Below are 15201 nucleotides of genomic sequence, written 5' to 3'. Positions count from 1 at the left end.
CCAAAACGCTGTACTAAAAGGGTTAGTTATCGTTTTCTTGAGTTCCAGTCTGGGGGGAATCCACTCCCCCCACCCCCCCCGAGTCTTTCAAGCTCATTACATACTGCAGTTTGATGGAAAAAGAGTCTACTTGAAACAATTCTGCAGAGACTCCAAATGAGCAGACAAAGGAGGAGGCAAACATGGCAGCCTCTCCTCTCACACAGGGCAGAGGAATCTGACCTCCCCTCTTTCCCCATGATCACTCCCTTTCAAGTGTCCTAAGCTTGCCTGGGCTCCTGCATATCTGCTCTCCTCCCAATCCACTCTTCCACACGAGTGGATGCTGCTGATGTCCGGGAGCCACCTTTGCATCTGGATGAGTCTTTTCACGATGGCTACTGCAATACACTAGTGTGCTTTCACCATCTGTTTAATCTAAGCCCCACAGAGGAAGAAGATGGAATCCTTGTCCCATGTGGGTCACGCTCTCTGCTCTAAGAACCACACAGCAGTTTAGCTTCTCCTAGCCCCACCAGCCCAACAGTCATTCCTGCCTAGGCCAATTTCTCAGCAAAAAAGAACTTTTCATTATGGTGCTACAGAAGCCCTAGCCCACCTTGATGAAATCCCAGAACTTCAAAGGGCCCAAGCCTTCAGAATTCCCATCTCCATAGGACTCTTGAAAGGCCGTGTTACCATTTAGTTGCTATTAGTCCCAGGAAAGACTTCCAATAAGGAAGACTTTCCTAAAAGGAAAAGCAGAGCACCCAGGAAGATAAAACGACCACAGGCAGGTGACAAACTCCAAACAAAGATATGGCTTCTGTTTATCTCCCTGAGTAATCCCAGCTATTCCCTGTGGGTTTTACTGAGCAGTTCTTTTTTGTCTTCAGGGATTTTTGGTTTCAAAATTGTGGGCTTGCCTTTACCTGAGATCTCAGACACCAGAAGAGAGCCAAAACACTCCATGTTTTTGTCAAAAGTGTATATAGAGGGGGCAGCTGGACAGCTCAGTGGATTGAGTCAGGCCTAGAGAAGGGAGGACCTAGGTTCAAATCTGGTATCAGACACTTCCTAGCTATATGACCCTGGGGGCAAGTCATTTGCCTAGCCCTTAATGCTCTTTTGTCTTGGAACCAGTACATAGTATTGATTCTAAGACAGAAGGTAAGAGTTTAAAAAAAAATGTATATACACTAAGGTGACAAGAGGATTCAATGCCAGCAAGACACAAGCCTGGACAGATGAGGGGCAGACAGTTCTGGAAATGCCCCGCAGGGGTGACTAAATCAAAATCTGGTCTACTCTGTGGAAGAGCCTCATTGAGTCTTTCCTGCTTAAGGCTTTTCCTCCTTAGTCATGAGACAATGGACCAAAAAGTTAATGTGACCTCACCTCCAAGGGTCCTGACCAGTTCTGTCACCGGGAGCCACCCTGCTGGATAGGTACCAAGTGGGTGTCTTGATCTCAAACTAGGCCATGATGCTTTGGACATAGGAATCAGCTCTACGAGAAACTTCAAATGTGGTTCAACTCACAGGAATAGGAGACATTCTCCCTTTTATAAAAGCAGAAAGGGTTACTCCTTCTTCTGGCCATGCCTTCTTATAACTCTTTAGTTCTAATCAGAGTCCTCAGTGTGCCTCTGGGGCAGAAGAATACCTCATAGGCCTCCAATCACAGGAACTACAGGTGTCTGTGTATTAATTACACATCTTGAACCTTTGGACCCCAACTCCTAGAATTCTTTTTTTTTTTATTACCCAGCATCCTTTGCCCTTTGTCCCCAAGTTGTGAGCTTACATAGTTTGTATATAGTTGTGGGTAACCCTGCCTCTCGCTCTCTCTTTTTCTCCATGTGCGGCTGGGTTAGCTGCCTTTTTACTCTAGCTTTTTAACTTTAGTTATTATTAATAAATCTTATTAAATACAATACTTGGAGATATTGTATATTAATTTTAAATCTTACATCTGTAATCAGCCCTTCCTTTATCACTAGGGAGCAGAACTCACTGCTTAAAATGACCATATTTTCAGGCATCAAGGACATAATTCCCCTTTTTATCTGATGTGGTTAGGATACTCTTGAGATTGAAGGAATAGTCTTGAGGCAGTGCTAGTTCAACCAAAGGGACTTCTAACAAACCACCTTTGTAATTCATGGGAAAAGGCTCCTTCTGAGAAGGGCCAATCCGAGTGAGTGGTCTGTGCTAGGCTTCCTTGAGGAACGCTAGCTTCTGGGCAGGGAAGCTTCTTTAGATGCACCTGAATCCGACTGCCCAAGGAAGAAGTTGCTACTAGGAAACTCTGAGTCATCACAATGGCTCTCTTTGAATTTCATGGCTTCCATGTATACATTCAGTGGATCACACAGCCAGAGACATAGAATTGAGAGAGATATGCAAAAGCCGAAGGAAAAATACCATGGAGATGAAGGAAGAAGGGAAAGATACCACCCCCCTCAGGCAGGAAGGCACCAACCACACCTGTCAGGACAGCTGAGTGAGCCCTATAAAAAGAAATCCTGTCTTTTCCTACAGGTTGTTCATCCTTGGTGCTAAGAACATGGGAGAAGTTAAGTTCTTCTGATTTAGGGAGAGTGGGGAGCCACACACTGTTTAGTGCCCCAGGCTTCCTTAGCTAACATGTCAACTTGAACCACCACTGATCTAAACGCAACTCAGGAACATCATGGCCCCTGAAGAGGTCTCATATGAACAAAGTGTGTGAGTGTGTGTGTGTGTGTGTGTGTGATGTAAAGAATGATTGTGTGTATACACGTTTTTCAGGCCAGCACCTAGGCAGAAGAGTGGTAAAGGCTAAGCAATGGGGTTAAGTGGCTCGCCCAGGGTCATACAGCTGGAAAGTGTCCGAGGCCAGATTGGAACCCAGGACCTCCTGTCTCTAGGCCTGGTTCTCAATCTACTGGAACACCTAGCTGAGACTCCCCCCTCCCCACCCACCCCCTTCTTAATCCACAATCTCACAGAACTCAGGATGACAGAATCTGAACCCTGGATCTATCTAAGCCTAGTGCGTGAGAGTGCACTGTGTGGCTGCTGGCCACTGGGAGATGAGGTTTCTACCTCATTGTGCATTCTTACTTGTTGCTGTGTTGGCCTGTCCGGTGAAGGAATGCGTTCAAGGTTGCCCGCAGGTCTTCACTTATCTTCTCCTGAAAAGATGCATTTCAGACAGTAGTCAGTCACGCAGGATGTAGACAAGGCTACAAAGGATACACATGTAACTACTAATGACTGTACTCTAAGTAACTAAAGCATCGGGCTGCAGCTCCTCCCTTGAAGGTACATTTTTTTAGGCCAGTTGTCAACAACAAACAAGTTGATAACTAATCAGAAATAGACCCTAAATAGGTTGTTCTGAGTATATGAATAAATCTAATATTACAGGGAGAATGACAGTTTCCCAAGTCACACAAAAACACAATTAAACAAAAAACCCTACAAGAAGAACAATAAAATCTGGTGGTGATCAAGACCCTCAAGTTAGGAGCTTTATCCCAAAACATGCCTCAGGGGACCATGGTGACCCCCCAAATACTGGAAGGACTAGCCAGCAGATGAGGGATTATCCATTTGGCTCCAGAAGGAGACCCAGGAGAAGCAATGAGAGAAGTTTCTGCCAAATAGCTTACTGGTTTTAGCAGATCTTTGCACTCTCAAATTTAATGAATTCTGAGGTTATTAAGTTCAATTGTTTCTGATTCTTCCTTGTGTTACCTGCTCTATTTATTAAAAAAAAAACCCTGTATCTTTCTTTTTAGAAGTATCAGTTCCAAAGCAAAAGAGAGGGAAGGACTAGGCAATGGGGGTTAAGTGACTTGCTCAGAATCACACAGCTGGGAAGTATCTGAGGCCACATTTGAACTCAGGATCCTCTCCAGGTCTTGGCTCTCTATCCACTGGAGTCACCTAGTTGTCCCTAGCTGTCCTATTTATAACAAGCACCAAACAATCTTGATATTCAAAGCTTGAAAGTAAAAATGGAGGCCTGGAAGCACTGGACTCCTTTCATTCCTACTTTTCATTTTTCCTCTTGAGATTCTAGGCCTTTTGTTCTTCCAAATGAATTTCATTATTTTGCCCAGCTTTATGTGATTTCTTCGATAGTATAAATAATAAAGCAATCCACTCCATAAATGTTATCATCATTTATACTGGCACAGCTTAGACAAGAAAATCCCTTTGGTTATCTGAGTTATTCTCTACTGCTTCTAAGAGCATTTGATAATTGTATCTATGCAAGGCTTGTGTGTGTCTAAACAAACTGTCTGGGATATTTTATATATGTTGTAGATGTGAATGATTCTCTTTTGTATGATTTCCTCCTCGACTTTGTTACTGCTATAAAGAAATCTTTTTTTAAGTTAACATTCTATTCTGTTACTTTATTGAAGATACATTTATCTTCCAATTGGTTTCTTTAACTGATTCTGTACGGTTTCCAAGAAAGCCAACATATCATCAGCAGCTATCAGCAGGTAATGATAATTTTTTGTCTCTTCTTTGACCATGTTTATGCCATTAATTTCTTTCTTTTGCATCATTGCTGTTCTTAGCATTTCTATAACTGTGTCAAACAATGGGAAAAGGAGGTATCTTTGTTTTATTCGTACTTAATAGGAAAGTTGTACATACAATCACAAATAATTCCATAGTTTTTAATTGCAGTTATTTTTGATATTGTAAAAGGCCAACAGTTATTATTTTATAGGGTTTTTTAAAAGTCTATGATTTAGATAAAACATAAAGCTTGGGAGGGTCAAAAATAAAATTTATTGCCTCAGGGAAGGGTAATTATATGCCCCAAAACATTGTGCATGATAAAATCCATTCATGACAAATTTAAAAAAAGGTTAAAAAGGAACTTACTAAAGTGAGATGGAAAGGAATCTCCCAGTCACGACAAATAGTGCCTCAAGCAAATGTCAAATGAATTTCTCTTTCCTTGATTTCTACTACCTGAGCAGGAGTTAATCTGTCTGTTACCTTTAGTCTGCTGAAGCAATCTAATCAATGAAAATAAAAAAGAGAGTGGTCTAGTAATGGACTGTGCTACACAGTGACGAGTGCTATACAAAAAGGGACTTACTGGCTGCACACCCTCAGAAGATGGCTAAAGTGGAAATTTGTTTTGCACGACACTACATGTTTGTAATGGGTTTAGTATTTCTTGTCTTCTTAATGGGTGAGGAGAGGGCAGAGGGAAGGAAAGAATCTGGAACTGGAAATCAGACAAAATGAGTTAAAAAGATACTCACCGTGGCTCGTTTTCTCAGGAAGGCATCGGCTTCATCAACAAATAACAAGAGGCTATAAATAAGAAGAAAATAAAGATGAAGGGGGTGAGAGGGGAAGCGGCTCCCCAGTTCTGGGTAGAAACCCAAATGTGTTGGGGACACGAGATCGTGGCATGACGTTTCCCTAGGGATTCTATGGATTAAAAGACATGATCACTAGGAACCAGGAGTTTTTCCTGTGAGAGGACTGGAAGATTTTAAATCGTTTTGTGACATGAAATGATCCTTCCCCACCAGACACCTAAGGAACATAACAGCTTTTTTAGGTGCCCTTATTAGGCAATGGGGAAATATCTTTTAAAAAAGGTAAACACTTTTTAACATTTACTTCACTTCTAGCACTTAAGGAAATTGGCACCAAAAAGCACTTGACACACATCTCTAATCACATGATTTTAAGAATCTAACAAAGCAAAGAAAAATTTTTTATGGCTAACAGTTTTGTCTCTTGAACCAAATGAGAAAGAAGTCAGTATCTAGACTCATGGACAGCAGAGCAGCCTTGGTATAATCAAGTCAGATTAGAACAAGGAAATTCTAGTATATTAAAAAAAGAGGAAAGGCACCAGAAATGCATTAGAAAAATATATGATCGATCATGCAGTGCGATAGGGACGTGATTAGGGTTTGGACGTTAAAGGACCGCTCTACTGCAAATAGGAATATAATGGAAATAGGTTTTGAACAATGATAAATATGTACAACCCAGTGTAATTGCTTATTGGCTTTGGGAGGGGGGAGGAGAGAGCGGAAATGAGGGTGTCATGAATCATGTAACCAAGGAAAAATATTCTAAATAAAAATTTTTAAAAAAGAGAAAAAAAAAGAAGAATATCAGCAATCTTAAGTTTTCCAGCTAAGTCCTCAGATCTAAAAGATGTGAGAATCAGACACTGAACAATGAATGGAGAGACTTAACAACAAAGAAAGATACTGAATTCTTGGTGATCAACAATGTGGCAGTGTGGTCTATAGGGTGGAGTGTTTGTGCCCTTCTTCCCCATGGGCTTAGAGGTTAGGCCAGGCCAGGCCAGCAAAGTAAGAGCTGTTGGACCTGGTCACTGACTGGTCACTGACTGTATACCTGTATCACCTGAGGACTAGCCTGGTGAAGGCTGGCTCTAAGATTGTTCATTTTTCAGCTACTCTGGCAACCTGGGAAGGCTGTCTGTTAAGACCAGAGGGCCTAGGATCTCTGCTAGTGGCAGGAGTATGCACAGCCAGGAAAACCACAAATATGGTAAAGCCATGAGATCAGGGGCCCTAAAGAGTTTCTAAATACAATAGAACTGAGACAGATGTGGGGCACAGTGGATAGAGCGCAAAGCCTGAAGTCAGGAAGATCTGAATTCAAATCTGGCCTCAGATACTTTCTAGCTATGTGACCCTGGGCAAGTCATTTAACCCTGTTTGCCTAAAACCCCCCAACAGTACTTACTTCTTTCTCCAAAAGGTCTACACACCTAAAAATGATACCTACCCCTCTCTTCCTAGGATAAAAGGACACTACTAACACTCATCTGGCTGATGCCTCCCTAACTGGGATAGGATGAATAGGCAAAGAGAGGGAAGCTTAACTCTCTTAAGTTTTCAATATCCTTAAGTCACACCTGAAAGGCTCTCAACAAATGCATATTAAGTACTGCTAAGGACACCAGGTACCTATCAGAACCAACCAGAACACACGTACATCAATTAACTGTTTTTTGTGAAGATGGAATTAATCCTACCCTGCCTATTTCAAGATTTAATCACTAAAAGTGTAAATACCACCACTTAATTCTCAAGTGAGGGAGTCTATGCTCCACCTGTGCAAGAGTGGATGACAAATCAGAACTGAATGACTATCCCCTGGGCAGTCCTAAGCAAAGCTTTTGTTGTGACCCATACACCTAAAATGGGAGGAATGCACAGGAAGTGATGCAAAAGAAGCGCCTTTAAACAGTAAAATGTTAAAAAATGTTAAGAAGCGGTAAAAAAGGGAGTTACAACTTCCTCTGAGTCAGTTCTTCTTTCTTTTCAGCCTTGAACTGGACCTGGAGGAGTGCTGGCTGAGACCTTGGACTTTGTAAGACTGTTCTTAAATCTCTCCCTTAGAACTACACGTGGTGAGTGAAAAAGGCTGACTCCCTTAGCTTCCCTGGGGGTACTAGCCTCCAAGGGGCCCTTGACTGGGAAGAGATCTCATGGCTAAAACCCTTGTTAATTGACTTTTAGGCTCTCAGGCTGGGCCTCTGGAGCCCTGCTGGAATAAAGCCAAGACTTGAACACATAATCAAGTTCATTAAGCTAGATCTCTTACTCTACCCTCTTCTCATTTCTCTACTTTCACTCTCTCCTATATTTTATAAATAAATAGCTAAAAATCATTTTAGAATGGATACTTATACAATTCTTGGCGACCATCCCTTTTAATATGCAGTCAAACCAAAACCATAATTTTCCCTTTTACATTGTGGCAACCACTTTTTACTTTTACTTTTTTTTTTGGCCCAGAGTCTAGAGATTGTAAATATAGAGTGAGCACAGAAATTTCTTTATGCATATGTGGACAAAGTGATGGGCACCCACAGCAAAAATCTCGTCAAAATGGCTCTGAGCTCCCTCTTCCCAACAGTAGGCACACTCAGAGAGCCAGCTGAAATGCCGCTGGGAATCCCAGATATAAGTTGGATCTTCAATGGGATGACCAGTAGGTAACTAACCCCTTCAGAGCCATTTGTGTTTAGAAACAATGGGACATGGGCTGTAGAACCAATAGCCCATCTATCAAAGTAATAACCAAAGGTGAGCACGCCTTCAAGGCAGGTGTCCCTTTTCCCCATCAGAAACAGTTTGTTGTAGTCAGGGCCACAAATGCTCATCAACTCACCCTCTTCGGCTGGTATTGGCCCAGTCAAAGACCTTGTGCATGGCAGTCACCCCTTCTCGCCCCATGGGGGCAACATCACCACCAGTCATGATGGCATAGTCCATACCCGAATGCATGGCTAGCTTCTAAAGGCAAGAAAAAAACAGAGAGGAAATGTTAGGGAAGGAGATGGTACAAAAATGAAGCATATGCTGATTTAATAGGTGAAAGAATAGGTAAAAACTTCAATCTATCACACAAATGAAGGGAAATTAGGAAGAGGGATGTCTTGGAATTTTTAAATCACTAGGAAATGATTTTTCACTTTGTAATGAAAAAGACATAACCATCCTTCAAAAGAATGTACATTCTTAAAAATTACCCACTTATTCTACTGACTCAGATGTCATTTCTTATTTGAAGTTATTTAAAAACAAAATATATTAAAAAAAAAAACCAAAAAAAAACACCTTAAGGGGTAGTTTGATGTCTCAGTAGATAGAGAGCCAGGCCTGGAGATGGGAGGTCCTGGGTTCAAATCTGGCCTCAGACACTTCCTAGTATCAGTTTTGAGACAGAAGGTAAAGGCTTAAAAAACAAAAACAAAAACTGGCCAAAAATCCACTTCAATTTTGCTTTAATCATAGGATTTAAATTCTCTCTCTTATGATCTCTGTGAGATGGCAAAAATGATTATCAGAATGAATCCCATAGTTCTCTGAGGCCTGGTGACTGCCTCAACAGGAACACCCTCATTCTTTCCCCAGGGAAAAATTCTCTGAATTTTCATTACTTTCTGAAAGATTAGTCTTGAGGTTCTATCCCTAATAAAATGAAAGTTATGATTCACAAGGCCTAAATGTAAGTTTCTGGTGAGCCTCTCAAACTATCTTTGTTAAAAATAGGTGTATATATCCAAAAGACAGTTTTAATCACCATTTCTAAGTAAATAAGCTAAGAAAAGCATTACAAAAGAATAAACGGTTACTCATGAATTCAGTCCTCCTCTACCATTATAAGACTGTTAGTTTTCTATCATGAGGACAAACATAAGCCACTTCCACCTAAAGCATCAGATGAATTCAGATAAATGCTGGATGCCTTATTCTACTAAAGTAAAAAGGGTATTTGACCATGAGTCAAATGAGACTAATATAGCTGGAAATGAGATTCCTCATCGGTATTTAAAAAGCAGATTATGACAGACGGTAGCATGACAACCAATGGAGGGATTATTTCCCTTCCATATGCTCAGTGGATGATGTCAGGGGCACTGTCCATCAAAATTTGGCTTCGTCCCTGTTCCCCTCTCCACTACCTATGACACCTGAGCCAGCCATCCCCCACACGCAGAGAGCCGCAGCCTTGAGCGCGACCCAGTGGCCAGAGAGATTAAGGGCCTCTTTACAATAACTAGTAGCAGGACCCTTGAAAGTTAGTCAATCACTGAGTTGAAAACAACATCCAAATGATGGGACAGGGAAGACCTAGCACAAGGCCCTCCCCAATAGGAGGGGACTCGAACTCTCCTGCTTCCCTGCCCCATCTTTGCTCCCCTTTTCCTGGGACAAAGGCCTGAGCTGAATTGTAGCAGCACAGAAATAGGGAGGGCAAGAGATTGGTCTCCCACACTGGCACTGCATGTGCTCAGCACCGCAGGCTTTCTGCTATGCCAGGATTGACAGGTTTTTTTGTCTTTACCTTGGCAAAAAGTGTTTTCCCTGTGCCAGGGGGTCCATACATGAGGATATTCCTGTATAAGCTTTTGTTCTTTTTGGTGTTCCTTGTTGCTATGGCGATGTCCCTGACCCGCTCCTCCAGTTTAGGCTGCAGAAGGATGAAAAAGAAACTATTCAAGGGACAAGTCACACTTTCTGGATTTCTAAGGCAGTGGAGGGAGGGAGGGAGCTAGTTTGGCTTGAATCCAAGCCCAGAGATGCTGGCCTAGAATGAAAGAACCTGATGCTCTACCATAGGTACTGTCTTCTGCCTACAGACTGACAAGTCCATGGGAAAAAAGGCATGTCTCATTATTTTAGTTTCTTTATCATCCTCTCTGAAGGTTTGGTGACTAATTCTGGTTTCATGATCTACAAAATAAACTACATTTAAGCAATATGAATGACTGAGGGGCCTGAAAAACAAGAAGGCCACAGCACTGCAGTTTGGTTGGATAGTGATTAGAGGCCATTTCCAGAAAGGCTTCCTTTCTGTTTTGGGAGTTCTAGAAATACTCATCTTAACTGCTAGATAGCTCACTGCCTGTGGCCAGAAAGCCAATATTGAATAGATTATAAACATTAAAGGTCACATCTGGATAAATATACAAGCAGAAAAAGATGATTCAATCTCATAGTAGCAGTTATTGGATTTTTCACTCTGTCTTTGGGAGTAGAGAAGAAAATAATTTGAACCTAGTGAAGTTTGGAATGATTGGTATGAGAAGACGTGGAATATTTAAAAAGCGAAAAAAAGTCCTTGACTGGAGCTTCACAAAACAAGGAAATCAGTGCCTGGTACAAGGAATTACTTACACTGAGAACAACTCCTTCCAGAGCATCCTGAGGCTTACTTGCTAAACGTTTGCCAATCTGGGGAGAGAGAGAGAACCAGGAGTAGGAATGTAGATTTAGGACATTCACGAAAGGCAGGCAATTCAAGAACTGGAGGCTTGTGGGGGGGGCCTGAACACTACCTAACTTCTCTCTTTTTTAAAATTAAAATCTGTTTGTTACATGAAAATTCCCAAGGAACTCCCTCCCTCCCCTCCCCATGTTAGAGAAGGCCTCATTTGATAAACAGATATATGTATATATAAAATGATGTCTTGCTTGTTTCTGTCTATTGGTTCTCTCTCTGGAGGTGGACATACACAAGTCATTCTTCAAACAGTATTTCTCTGTTCTTTTGGTTCTGCTTGTTTCACTCCTCATAATTTCACATAGGTCTTTCCATCACAATCATATGCCATGACTAGTTTAGCCATTCCCTAACTAATGGGCATCCCCCTCAATTTCCAGTTCCTTTGCCACCACAAAGAGAGTGGCTATAAATTATTTTAGAACATAAGAGATTCTTTTCCTTTTTCCCTGATCACCTTAGGAAATAAACCTAATAGTGGTATTGCTGGCTCAAAGCTATGAAAACATATTCTTATTTTAAGGCTAAGGGAGTTTTCTTAAAAAGCCAGAGTTAATGACAAGCAGGTGATGGATATCTTTTCAGAAACAAATTCTGGGCGGGTTTTTGGGAAGAACTGAGAAACCAGGGCAACAATATGAATTGTGCTTGGTTACATCTGCACTGGTAAAACAGCCATCCATATTTCAGAAAGTACAAACTAATTTTCTGAACACAAAGTGGGTGTTGTTAGGGTAGAGGGAGAGTAGGAGGCAGAAAGGACTATGAAGGGTTTGCTTACCTCGATCGGGTGCTTCAAGGCCTCTAAAACTGTAATTCGGGAAGTTTCCCTTACCAAAGAGGGCTTCCCTAGGCGGGCTTCAATGTATCGGCCAGCAACTGCTGTTGCATTCTTAGCTGTGTAAACACCGACAGCTAGCAGCGTCAATCCAGCTGCCTGTGAAAAGAACCAGGAGAAGACGAGGTCACCAGGATGTGCCAATGTGGGCCTCTCCCTGCAGTACCAGCTGGAGCCTCAGTAATACCAACTTCAAGAAAAACTAAGATCACTTTTGGCCCTCCAGAGATTTTTACATGACAGGGATAGGAAATGTGGCATGAATTTCTTTTTAAGTTAGATCTTAGCTGTTCTTTTAGCTGAGTAGGCCTGATTGGGGCAAGAGAAAGAAATACAAAAGGATGAAGAAAGGAGAATGACATCTCAGAACTCTATCCTATTAACCAACCCTAATTCTATTTGCTTTTAATAAACTGAGCTTTGGCCTGTCTATTTACAAAGCTGTCAGTAATAAGACTGAACAGCCCTCGGGCCCTCTAAGTCACCCTGCATGCTGGTTTCTCAGACATGAGGGTTGTGAATGCCTCTCCATCGGGAACTTGTGACCTAAGGCTGCTAAGTAAATTAGGGTCACAGAGAAGCACAATCAGTACAAAACTACATAGACCAAGACACGCTGCGTCCATTCTGCTCTGGGTCAGAAGACAAGCCTAGCCTGGGACTCTCAAGGGCAGGAAAGCCTGAAGTTGACAGGGATGTGTTTGGACTAAATTATCATTTAACCTAGGCTGACAGAGACCCTCAATTGCAAGTGAGAACAAAACACTACAGCCCTTATGACCTTTGGAGCCTGTGCTTACAAGGCGTGTGGGCATATACAGAAGCATCATCACCAACTGGGAGAGAGCTTTTTCCAGATGCCTATGTTAGGCCTCCTCCATTTTATGCTTATGCATAGTACGGGAAGAAGAATGTCCTGCTTTGCCAAGACTGTTAGAGCCAAGTTTCTCAAAGCAGATAATGATGGAGAAAGAACCAAAATAGCGGAAATAAGGAATTCGTCTCCAGATGAGGAGATGCTATTAGCTCACTCTGAAATGGTTTTCAAAGGGCCACAAAGGGCTTTCCCCTTCCAATCTTCTGTCCGATCATGTTTTCCCCAGGCACCAAAAGCAAAGGAGTAGAAGAAATTCAATCTCCTGCCTGTTAATATACAACCCACTAAACCATGGACTGACAACTTGAAGGGCCACAGCCTACTTTTGCAGAAGAACAGAGAATTGCAAAATTGACAAGTGGAAGAGGACCTCCCTCAGAGAGCCAACTAGTCATAACTGGTCCAGGCAGCTCTATTCATGCTTGTCCCATGAGAACATACACTAACAGTTAAAAATAAGTCAGAATGTTTCTCAACTTCTGTAATTCTACTTGGAGAGTTTAGTGAATATATTTCCTAGCATCACCAGACCCAAAGCCTGGCCAATCACCTTAATAACACCCCCCCCCCCCCCAAATCCCCAACTAAATACATGACAGCACATTTCTCAGAACATCACCTTAATGTTTTCTGTAGACATATTTAAAATGCTGAGGGGCTGCAGACAAAATCTCATTTCTCACACAAATGATGTACTCATTCCATCCTGCTACCCCAAATGTGATAGCACTCACATCTCCCATGTTAGCAGGAACTCAAGCATCAACTATTGTGTTTCCCAGTACATTTACTCAGTAGAATGAGTAGGGAATCAAAGGCTTAAGGTGCACAATTATGGAGCTGACATTTCTGATATCATGAAAGGCCTATGAGCCACTGAGGCATTTATTTCAAGATCTCAAGAACTTGTGCTTTTATCCAGAGATAGCACCCCCACCCCAGTCCTTTACAATTTAGGAGATGGAAGTGAGAGTTGTTGGAGCCAAAATTCATGACCCTGTAGCCAACCTCGAAAAGCCCTGGCTCTCTTAAAGCTGCCCAAGATCACATTCACTTTCTGGCTGCCACATCACACTGAGCTCAAAGTACGCTTGACTTGAATGAAGAAGAATCATTCTCTATCCTTGCCCTCCCAATCTTATTCACGTCAAGGTCATTTTTTGTACCCAAGTGCAAGACCTGACATCTTGACATCTGTTCCTGCTGATCCCCCCGTCGAGATTCTTTTGGGGCCTATATGCCTGCCTGTCATCCAGAGGGTAAGCCATTCCTGCCAGCTTTGTATTCTGAGAAGATGCTCTTGGAACTTGGTGAAGCAGATCCTTAGGTAGTCACAGCCACTCAGACTTGAACATCAGATAGAAATTCAAAGTCTTTTGGGGATAGCCAAAACTTGTGGTGCTGACATAATCAAGAGCAGAAGGTAATGCAGGATCTTAAAAATATCCACATACAATCACCGTCTCCCCCCAGACACTCAAAACTAAACTTCTCATGGCTGGCAGCCTTGAAATTCTTCATCTGATGCTAGCATTTGGCCAGTATAAATGCAACAAGTATCCCAACAAAGAAAGTATTACAAACAAAAAGCAAAGAGAGAGAGAAAAAACCTTGAGGAATCTCACATCCCGGTCTCTTTTTACAAGGCACAAAAGCAATAGTTTGTTGAGTGTGACATCTTAGCTAGAAACTGAACCGGACTGGGACTGTCTAGAACATTCAGAGAAACGACTCCAAAGTTCAGGTCCAATTGTGCCTTTGGGTGCTCATTAGGAGCATTTAAGTTGCTAGACCTGTAAAAAGTAGAACTGTGTGTGTGGGGGGGGGGGGGTGGGGAAGGGAAGGAAGGAGAATGAGGAGGAGGAGAAAGAGAAAGAGAGATTCAGCTAATTCTTTACAGAAGAAGGAGTGGGAGTTTGAAGAGGAGGGTGTGGATGTGGGAACTAAGAGCTCTTTCCTTAAAGGAGGCCTGACATCTCTGTCACTTGTCTTTTCCCTGGCTTGGCTGGCTGCCAAAAGCTACCTTTTCCCTTTCTGCTATGATGGGCCGCTGAGTCATGAGTTTTCTCACTAGCTTCGTAACCAGAAAATTTTTTTAACTCTTAAAAGTGTCAATGTGATAAGCTATATGGATGAAAAGGCAGCATCTTTTCTTGTGAGCTACACAGCCAACTCTGAACAGATAAAATCAAAACCTGAATTAATTTTATAATCTTTACAAGGTCTTCTTTAAGAACCACGATTATTTCTGAATGACTGTAAGTTGGACAAGATGTTTAAACTCTTTAGATGTCAATAAAATTAATGCAATTTGTATTTAATTCAAAGGGCATAATTAACGAGAATCAAATGATCTCAGATCCTTATTAGCATCAGGGAAGAAAAAAAGACATTCATAAAACAAGGTTCTGTTTTTATGGCAAGAAAAAAATCACTTGCTAATAAGACCATATCCACTGATTACAGGTATCAGCATGTCAAAGTGGGACTGACCCATGGTCTCAACAGTACAATTCAAGTAAAAGTAAAATATTCCAAGCAGCTTGTTGGTAAACATTTAACAACCAGCACTCAAAAGAAGCAGAAGAAGAGAAAAAAAAAAAGTGCCACAGCCCATTGCAACTGAATCTGCATTACAGACATCTTTTCCATCACTTTCTGGGGTCTAGAGAGCTAATCAAATAATAAGTCAA

The 15201-nt window shown here is 41.8% G+C and overlaps 1 protein-coding gene across 2 annotated transcripts in view; it reads right to left on the bottom strand.

The window, feature by feature from the left end:
- The window catches only part of ATAD3A (ATPase family AAA domain containing 3A), a 70691-nt gene that overhangs the window by 12986 nt on the left and 42504 nt on the right, over positions 1-15201 (bottom strand). Inside the window, exons 8-13 of one of the 2 annotated variants that reach the window (XM_044667529.1) lie at positions 11575-11730; positions 10688-10744; positions 9855-9980; positions 8175-8299; positions 5264-5315; positions 3087-3157 (exon numbers count right to left, since the gene is read on the bottom strand). In XM_044667529.1, coding sequence (XP_044523464.1) covers positions 3087-3157; positions 5264-5315; positions 8175-8299; positions 9855-9980; positions 10688-10744; positions 11575-11730 — 587 coding nt within the window. The remainder of the gene's footprint in view (positions 1-3086; positions 3158-5263; positions 5316-8174; positions 8300-9854; positions 9981-10687; positions 10745-11574; positions 11731-15201) is intronic. The other variant, XM_044667530.1, reaches the window with a different exon arrangement.

Source organism: Gracilinanus agilis, chromosome 3, assembly GCF_016433145.1.
Source record: "Gracilinanus agilis isolate LMUSP501 chromosome 3, AgileGrace, whole genome shotgun sequence".
NCBI lineage: Eukaryota > Metazoa > Chordata > Mammalia > Didelphimorphia > Didelphidae > Gracilinanus > Gracilinanus agilis.
The sequence above is the reverse complement of the archived record's forward strand: the minus strand, read 5'-3'. Positions and strand labels throughout refer to the sequence as shown.